The 10,260-nt window shown below is 31.7% G+C and overlaps 1 protein-coding gene across 1 annotated transcript; it reads right to left on the bottom strand.

The window, feature by feature from the left end:
* Window positions 1–5,300: 5,300 nt before the first annotated feature.
* Window positions 5,301–10,030, bottom strand: LOC130940107 (glutamate receptor 2.8-like). Its single transcript, XM_057868159.1, has 5 exons — window positions 9,829–10,030; window positions 7,867–9,104; window positions 7,011–7,320; window positions 5,956–6,359; window positions 5,301–5,705 (listed from the first exon to the last, which is right to left on the bottom strand). The coding sequence occupies exons 1-5, from the start codon at window positions 10,028–10,030 to the stop codon at window positions 5,337–5,339; spliced, it is 2,523 nt and encodes an 840-aa protein (XP_057724142.1). The 3' UTR covers window positions 5,301–5,336.
* Between the last annotated feature and the right edge of the window lie 230 nt (window positions 10,031–10,260).

Here is a 10,260-nt window from a genome sequence, read left to right as displayed (position 1 = left end):
AGATATTCATAGTTGTGCTGAAAATTATAGAGTTCCAACTAATAAAAGTCAAATAAATAAGATGTTAAAGTTACTTATTTAAATAGTCAATATTAAAAGTAAAGTTGGCCAAGTATGTGTATTCACTTATTTGAAGTTACTTATTTGAATAGTCAACCTTTGCCTATATAAAGGCCATATGTACATATGTTTGTATGTGTGTTTTCTTGAAAAAAATGAGTATGATTTTTCAAAATTAGAAATGTTCCTCTGTTCTTTTATTTTATTGCGAGTGTTGGTGAGTTTCAAAGATTAAAAATATGATTGTGTCATTTATGTGAGTGAGTGACATAGAGGCAAATCAATTGTGAATATTATATTTATATTTGGTATCAGAGCTGGTTAATTCAGTGCCAAGTATTTGAGAGTTTGTGAGGTGTGGGAGAATTCTCACATAGTTGTTTGTTCATGGAGTCAGTACGGCAAAGACTTTCAATGTTATGTGGTTTGGTATCAAATTAGATGGAAACTCGATTATAGTTATTGGGAGACTTTGATATCTACTCATTTGAAGGTTCAGAACCTGTGAAATTTTATTGAACTGGGTTCACAAGAAGGATCTAATGTTGCCCACAGAGGAGAGATCAATTAGCGCTATCTCAAATTCATCAAGGTGTTAATTATATAGTGTTTGACAAAATAACAAATGGAAAAAATACAAAAGAAGCTTGAAACACGTTGAAGTTATCATACAAAAGTGTAGATAAAGCCTAGAAAGTAAAGTTACAGTCTTTGCGAAGAGAATATCAAAGGTACGAGATGTGTAGCTCAGAAATTATTGAGCAATATTTTACTCGTGTTATAGATCTTGTCAATAAGATGAGAGTCTATGGAAAAGGTATGTCCGACAGTAAAGTGGTGGAGAAAATACTTCGCACCATACCAATTAAGTATGACCATGAGATAACTACAATACTAGAGTCCCATGATATAGATACCATGACGATTGCAAAGTTGCAAGGAATCATGGAAATCTAAATCAGCATAATATTGGAGAAGTACAAAAAATCAACCGAAAAAGTCTTGAAAAGTCGAGTGAATTTAAACAACGTTACAGAATTAGGCCGTACACAAGAAAGATGCGAGGTCATGGTATTAATTTTCAAAGTGGCGGAGAAAAAGTTTTAGAGGAAGAATTAGCGGAAAAAAAGTTTTAGAGGAAGAAGTCACAAAAATTACAACCGTGAAAGTTATAATAATTTTGTACTGCCTAATCAAGTAAGAGATAGAACAAATTTTAGGTTTGTCAATCGAGGAAGAGTTCGAAATTTTTTTTATCAAGAACAAACCAATTTCAACTGCTTTTTATTGTGGAAAATATGGACACAAAATAGCATATTGCAGATTCAAAATCATAAATAACAATTAAGCATGTTACAGAAAATCAGCATCAAAATACTGAATCTAGATACTCAAATTTTATTTTTTACAAGTAATTCATGTGTTGAAGATGAAAATATATAGTACTTAAATAATGCTTGTAGTAATCATATGTTTGGTAGAAAAGAATTATTTTCTTCACTAGATGATTTAGTTAAACTATTATTGAAGTTAGTAATAGTACATAGATTCCTATTGAATGAAAAGAGTAATACCAATTAGATTGAAGGATGGTTTTCTGAGTTATATTTCTGATGTTTTCTATACTCCTGAATTTGATTACAATTTATTGAGTATGAAAAAGTTAAGTGAGAGGGGATATAAGATGATAACTTATCATGGATATTGCATTGTATTTGACAACAACACAAGGTTTATAGCTAAAGTGAAGATGACTTTAAACAGAATATTTTTATTAAAAATTCAACATGTTAATCCCTCTTGCATGAGTTTTGTGATACTTGATGATGACTGGCTATGGCATATGCGGCTTGGACATTTTTATTTTTCTAGCCTAAATTACTTGTTAAAAAAATGACTTGTTTCTAGTCTACCACGAGTTCATATTCCTAATTGTGTTTGTGAAATTTGTCAACTAGAAAAAAGTACAAAGATCTATTCCTTGCAGGAAAGTCATGGAGAGCTAGAAGATTGATTGAAATTATGCATTCATATATTTGTTTTATTGAAGTTCCAAACAATGGTGGTAACAGGTACTTTATCACTTTTATTGATGTTTTAGTATATATACATGCTATACTTTCTAAAGTAGAAATTAGAAGCATGTGATACCTTCAAAGCATTCAAACCATTTGTCGAAAAACAAAGTGACTATAAAATTAAAATCCTTAACACGGACATAAGAACAGAATATATTGCATGTTTAGATTACTTTAAGCAATACAGAATTCAACACCAACTAATAACTAGATATACTTTTCAACAAATGGAGTTGCTGGAAAAAAAGAATAGAACCATCATGGATATGGTAAGATGTAGTTAAAGTCAAAATAAATATCTAAAGAATTTTAGACAGAAATAATCGTGATAGCAGTACATATTTTAAACAGGTCCCAACGAAGAGTGTTCGTGATAAAACTTCTGAAGAAGCTTGGAGTGGAAAGAGGTCTTCCATTCATTATTTCAGAGTCTTTGGGTATATTGCTTATGCTCATATTCCATATCAATTAAGAAAGAAGTTAGATGGCAAAGACGAGAAGTATATCTTTATTGGCTATATCACAAAGTAAAAGCATACAAATTGTATAATCCAGAATCAAGAAAGGTGATCATCAGCAGAGACATGATATTTGGCAAAAATGACATGTGAGACTGGAACACAAAGACAAAAAAACAGTTGATTTTAATTCCAAATACGCGTAATGAAGAAGAAGAAGAAAGACAACTAGACACAATTAAATAACCAGAATCATCTAAAAGACCTCAAAGAGAGCGGCTCCACTAGATTAGTAGATTATAAAGTTGGCAATGACAACGATTCATCCGATGAAAAAATTATAATTTTTGCTCTATTTTTAGAGTATGAGCCATTAAATTTTGAAGAAACCTCTAGAGACAATAATTGAAAGAAAGCAATGGATGAGGATCAGAGATTCATGCCATTAAGAAGAATGACACATGGGAGCTGACAGATTTACCTACATATAAGAAGTTGATTGGAGTAAAGTGGGTTTACAAAACTAACTTTAAACCTAATGGTAAAGCTGATCGTTTCAAGGTAAGATTAGTTGCTAAGGGATACAAACAAAAGCCAGATATCGGTTACTTTGAAGTATTTGCTCTTGTTGCTAGATTAGACATTATTCGTTTGATTATTTCACTCTCGGCTCAATATAATGAAAAATACATCAAATGATGTTAAGTCCCACATTTCTAAATATCACTTTAGAAGAAGAAGTGTATGTTGAGCAACTTGCAAGATATGAAGTTCCAGGGGAAGAAGATAAAGTTTACGGGTTGATGAAAGATTTGTACGAATTAAAACAAGCACCAAGAGCGTGGTACAAGAAAATTGATTCTTATTTCATTCAGAATGGTTTCAGAAGATATCCATTTGAGCATACTCTTTATATCAAGTATGTTGAATATGAAAATATATTGATCGTGTGCCTTTATGTTGATAATTTAATCTTTGCCAGCAACAATTTGAAGATAATAGTTGAATTGCATAATTCAGGGAAGCTATGATAAAAGTACTTTGAAATGACGGATATGAGTTTGATGTCTTACTTTCTTGACATTGAAGTCGTTTAGAAAGATGATAGAATCTTCATTTCACAGAAAGAAATATGCAAATGATATTTTGAAGAAATTTCATATGGATAATTCGAAACCAATTCATACTCCGGTTGAAGAGAAGTTCAAGTTGCTAAAAGAAGATAAAGGAAGAGAAGTAAATACTACTTATTACAAAAATTTGATTGAAAGTCTAAGATTCTTAATTACAACTAGACGGTGTTGTATTTGGAGTTGGATTGCTTAGCAGATTTATGGAAGAACCTTATTCCAACCACTTGCACGCAGCAAAAAGAATTTTTCAATATATTAAAGGTACTTTAAATGATGATATTTATTATGAAAATAGTAATGAAGTGAATCTTGTTAGTTATACTAACAATGATTGGGTCGGAGATATAGAAATAAGAAAAAGTATTTCAGGATTTACATTTTATATTGGCTCAGGAACAATTTCATGGTCATTGAAAAACTAGTAGTAGTAGCATTCTCTACAATAGAAGCGGAATATATAGTTGTAGCAAGTTGTGCAACATAAGCAGTTTAGTTAAGAAGAATTCTTGAAGAATTGAATAAGAAACAAAATACTCCAACAATGATATTTTGTGATAACAAGCCAGCTATAACACTTTGTAAAAATTCAGTATTTCATAGAAGGTCCAAGTATATTGATATTCTATTTCACAAAATTAGAGAGTTGATGAATAAGAAAGAAGTTGTGATCGAGTTCTGTCCTATAGAAGAGAAAAATTCTTATATATTTACAAAGTCATTGAAGACCAAACTATTTTACAAGTTAAAGAAAATGTTTGAAATGATTAATTCTACAAATTTGACTTAAGAAAAATACTGTTGATTAAGAAAAATTAAATTAACTTGCACCACCTCATATGAAGTAGAATTTTCATAAAATATGGTTAAAGAATTGATGAAACAAATTTTTAGTTGAATACAACTATCATGAATTTGCTGAAAGCTAATCATTTTGGAAGTTTGAAAATTTTTTAAGATATTTATAGTTATACTGAAAATTATAGTGTCAACTAATAAAAGTCAAATAAATAAGATGTTTAAGCTGTTTATTTGAATAGTCAAAATTAAAAGTAAAATTAGCTAACTATGTGTATTCACCGCTAATTAAAAGGTTGGAAGAGTCATGAATTTATTATTAGCATCAACCTTTGTCTATATAAAAGGCATATATATGTATGATTGTATGTGTGTTTTTAATAAAAAAAATCAACATAGTTTTTTAAAATTAAAAATGTTTCTCTATTTTTTTATTTTATCGCGAGTGTGGTGAGTTTGAGATATTGAAAATATGATAGTGTTATTCATGTGAATGAGTGGTTCTGAGACAAATTAATTATGGGTGTTGTATTTACATTGTACATGTACATACATAAGTGCAGTTATTAATTAGTTAGTTAGTTATTAGTTAGTTAGATAGATAGATAGATGAGAGTGAGAGCAAAATAGAAGTTGAAACACATGCTTATTATAAACAGGCACCTATTGTATTAAGTATTAACCATGATTGATATTATCAACTCCATAATTTTGAAACAGAAATACAACAGATGATAGAGACGTAAAGACAAAGGTCTATTTGATTATCTGTACAATCTCCTAAATCAAATTGAAGTAATACATATAGTGCATCAAGCTTGAGGAAGTTGCATAACATGTGAATCTGAATGTGGAGAATTCACAGGACTTTCTGCAACATGACTATCTTTTCTTGAGAGTCGTCTCTTGGCTTGTCCCAATTGTTCAATCACCGCGGAGGTTAACCAATTGGTGCCGGTGACATAAATCAAGAGGGCAATTGTTGATGTACCTGCTGTCAAAGTGAACAAGGCCCAGAAGCTGTTTGGGCTAAGACTGGCAGTTTCGGTGTCCGGTTCAGACTCTTCACATTTCTCTGATGCAAGCATTCTGTTCTCCAGTTCCCTCTGTTTTCCGGATTCAAATAAATCCAACAGTGCTTTGTTCACAAGTGGAAGGTATGGAGATCCTTGCGGAAAAGCCTGCAAACATCCAACACAACACAGATCACCAGAAACTTCAAATTTTGAGTATTAAAATTTGAGCAATGTTAGGGGTCAGCAACTTTGGTATTTTGTAACCATCAATTGGCCATCAATAGTGTTTTTAATGGTGTGAAATTACATCCAATGGTGAAAAATCACTCACTTTTCTTTTAATGGTTAAGTGCTGGCAAAAAAATACAAAAGTTGCTGGCCCCTAGACTTAATTTGAAGGTGGAGAAGGTCATACGAAACCGAATCCTCCGATTTTATACATAGGCCCGGCTTGAATAAACTCTTTACAGTACTTTGCAAGGAAAATCTTGGCCCCAGGAACTTCAATAAAGACAGCTGCTATTTCTTTTCTTCTGAGAGCTTCAGCGAACTCTTCATGTGATCTAAATTGCCTTATGTTTGCAGGGTTAAAGTGTAGAACATCATGAAGATAATTTTTCAAGAAAGATCCAGTACTGTATCCAACCATGGCATTGTTATTTCTTAACTGATCAACATCACCTATTGTTGGTTCAAGTCTTTCAACTGTTAGCATGCTGGTTAAGTTGGCTGTGTATGTCTGCATTATAATGAGTGCCACAAATAGCCACACCACCATAGCCACCCTTGATAAATTGTTGTGTAATTTATCTCCTATGTCTATGTTCAGTCACAGGCAAACAAGTTACAAGTTAATTCATCCCTTGACTAATTATTGAAAGATATCTATTTGATTCTTTATTTTTTGTAAGTTCAATATCTTATTTGATGCTATACACAGCTGCGTTTGTTTCTGAGAATAGTACAGGACAAGACACTGAGAACAAAACATAAGGGATAGAGACACAAAATTTTATGCTCTTTTATTTTATTTGGTGATAAACTAGAACAAATTATAAAAATCTAATTTATTCTCATATTTTTCATTCAAAAAATTTGAGACGAAAAATATAATAATAAAAAAATATAATTATGAAAAATTAACAAGAATAATAATAAAAAAATAAAAAATAAGTTGTGTCCCTTGTTAGTGTCTTCGTGTCCTTTCTATTAGGATGGACACAAAATACACTAATTCAGTGTCTCTGGACACATTGTCTCTATTCATGTCTCTTCTATCAAACACAATTTTGTGTCTTTGTGTTCCTGTCTCTGTAAACAAACGCAGCCTTAAAGACTAAACTAATGTTACGAATACAAACATGTTTTTCTACTTTTACTAAATTTTTGAGGGACTAAACTGATATTGCATATATTTTGAGGTGACTAATTAAATAGCTAATTCTTGTAAAAGGTTGTGAATAATGTTACCATTTAAGTTAACGAGAGGGGTCATTGCCAACCAAGCAATGTTGCCATATTGTTTGAGTATGGAGCCCTTGAGTTCACAGAAATGATTTCTTTCTAGCATCCATAAAACAAAGACATTGTAGATAATCACTAACACTATTAGGATCCACATTGTCTTTGTGAAAGGCTTCACAAACAGCCAAGCTCTGTGTCCTGTTTTTGATTTCAAAGGGACTACCATCACCACTCCAGGATCAGTGTATGGCTGAGTGAATTCGGCATACTGGTACCGGTACGAGATTATTGTTACATCAATTACTGCATCAAAATTCTGCTTCATGCCATTTCAAATAGAAACAAGTAATTGTCATTAAGTAATGTTTTTAGAAAAAGTTTATATCAGACATAAACTACACTATTGGAGAGAGATAAGTTAATAGATTAGGTAAAAAAAATCACAAAATAGGTCAAATGAATCTATTATATAATGGCATATCATGTTAAATGTCATGTGACATGTTGACATGAAAGATTAATACTGTGTTACAAAATGATTGGTTATTAACGTGGCATTAAATGCCATTTAGTTGACAAATTATTTTGTGACATATGACATTAACTGTTATGTTATGTAATGTTATGTTATCATGCTACATAACACTTAATGTAACACATTATCATCTAATAAACGGAACGACTGTATTTTTAGGGATCAACATAACAAAATTTTTCAGAGACTAATTTAATAAGGAAAAAGAATTCTTTGAAAGACCAATTTGAATATTAACCATTAATTTGTGACATTATATGGGGAAATCTGCAACTTAAAAATATCATGCAAGAACGACATAAAAATATTGAATACCTAACTTATTACCTTCAAATAAATTTGTCTCACCAACTCATCATAAGTATCATTGAAAGCATAGAACTTGTATGGAACATGGTAGGGCATCAAGTCCATAGTTGCTTTGAAAAGATCAATAGTGAATCCCTGGAATTGATCATGAGTTATGTTTATAAATTGCTTCAATGTGGACAAAGCAGGGACCCCAACTCTTAATGGCTTCTCAATTGTTGGTAGGGCCCACCCTCTTGGAGTTTCCCAAGGTCTACCTGGCCACATAACCTGTCCTAGTTCCTTCATTGAAGAACTATAACTAACATCATGTTGACCAATATTGCTTGAAAATCCAAGTCCATTTGACCAAAAACCAATCTCCTTGTATCCCTTCCCAATCACATTGATGATTTGAAAAGTCTGTGTAGGATCTAAGGTATGATCATTGAATTGAATTCTTCCCTTTAGTCCAAGAAAATTACTATGCAAAATCTTGTTCATCAGGAATTTTCCACCTTCATTATTGTTGGTTTGACTCATGGCTAGAGCCAGAGTCCATGCAGCATCATAAGCATGTGCTGCAAAAGTTCCTGGCTCATTGTTGAGTTCTTGAGGGTAATCTAGGCTAAATTTTCGACGAAATTTCCGGTAGAAATCCTCATGTTTTTTCCCATTTTCTTGGAAATAGCTCTTGACTCCAATGATTCCTTGCATTGAGGAGATAGTTGAAGCATTTAAGGAATGAACAAGGCTTGTAAAAGGGTCAGTAATGATCCAAACATAGTCCTTCCCAACCATATCCATTTTCGACGCAGTTTCGAAGAGGTTTATGGCCAAATTGAGGGACAAACTAGCAACAACAAAGACTCTACAATGGCCTTCTCTAAGATTCTCAAGATCTTTGGACAATGAAGAGGAAGGAAAAGGAGGAACACTCAAGAGATTACTTATTGTGATACCTGCTTCAGTGAGTGCTAAATAGATATTGGATAAAGATTCTGTGGATGAAGCATCTTTGTCTTCATAAATTATGTTGACACTGTACCAATCCCATGATTGAACAATAGCAGATACTGCTTTTATTTGTTTTAATGCATTAGGTGAAGTTTGAACCATGAAGGGCCATTTTGATGTTGCCCAATTTGGAGTTACATCTGCTAAGGATAGAAGAGGTGTCATGTTTTGGTTGCAAAGTTCAGCTATTAATGTTGTTTCTTCCCATGTTTGTGGACCTATAATTGCTTGCACTTGCTCTTTGTCAATAAGGTCCCTTGCTGCAAAACAAAATCAATTAGAATTGGATGATTATGAATGTTATTATTTATTTTTTGGTTGAAATAAATCCAAAGATAACTGTGGTTAGGACTTATTTTAAGCCTTTTTATCTCTACTTTGTGCTATGTCTGTTTGCATATTTGGCTCTAGACACAAATAATTTAATGAATGAATGAATGTATATTTCTATTTCTCCAAATCACAAGTATTCTTTACAAGAGGTGATCATGGCAAGACTAATTTTCTTAACAAGTGAGATTGGCCAACTCTTCCCTTAATTAAAGTGTATTTAGGATTGAGTTTTGAAAATGGAACAGGATTTTTTTTTATTGACACATTTAATACTCCTTTTAGGACTTAATATCTATTGTATATAATGAAGATTAGCAAAATTCGGTGTATAATTTTCTTCTAAAATATTTTTATTTATATTTATGAGTTTAATTTTGATGCATAAACACTATAAAACGTTTTATATAATCATCCAAACATATCCATTATTTTAGATGCTATTTACACTATCAATTTAAACAGTAACGTGTAAAATTTTTAAACTTCTTTTCAGTTACCTTGCATAAAAATTAAATTCTTATACTAATTTACTATCATACACACTTAATAAATAAAATAATGGACTAAGAGACACGTCCTAGTGTTTTTGATTTGAAATTAGTGTGATCCATCAAGTATATAGTATATACCCAAATATTAAGAAATATGAACCTGCAAGAGCAGCTTTAAGGGGATCCCCATGAGAGTCCCTTATGTGAAGAGCAAAGCTTCGATTGGTGTAATGATAGAAATCCTCCAATGCCATCTTAATAGCCACTATTTCCTCTTTTCCACTTCTATCATTATAGTCTGCAACAACTCCTACTATGCCCTTATTCACTTCAATTGCTGTTCCTAACACTATTTTAACCATACTCATAATAATAAGACAAACGAGAGGAACAAACTTATGCATACTTTCCATAATAGCAATATTTTTACCCTCACTTGGTGCTTATTATCCATATATATTCCTTTTTATAGGAAAAGAATAATAGCTAACAAAATTAAACAATTTTAGAGTGAGCAATTTTCAGGTAAAGTTAGAGGACATCTTATGGTATATGTTGTTGCATGTTAATTGGTACCTTCATATTATTTTAG

The sequence above is a fragment of the Arachis stenosperma genome, chromosome 7 (assembly GCF_014773155.1).
Source record: "Arachis stenosperma cultivar V10309 chromosome 7, arast.V10309.gnm1.PFL2, whole genome shotgun sequence".
NCBI classification, from domain to species: Eukaryota; Viridiplantae; Streptophyta; class Magnoliopsida; order Fabales; family Fabaceae; genus Arachis; species Arachis stenosperma.
Note: the sequence above shows the minus strand (reverse complement) of the source record. Positions and strands in the feature narration are given on the sequence as shown.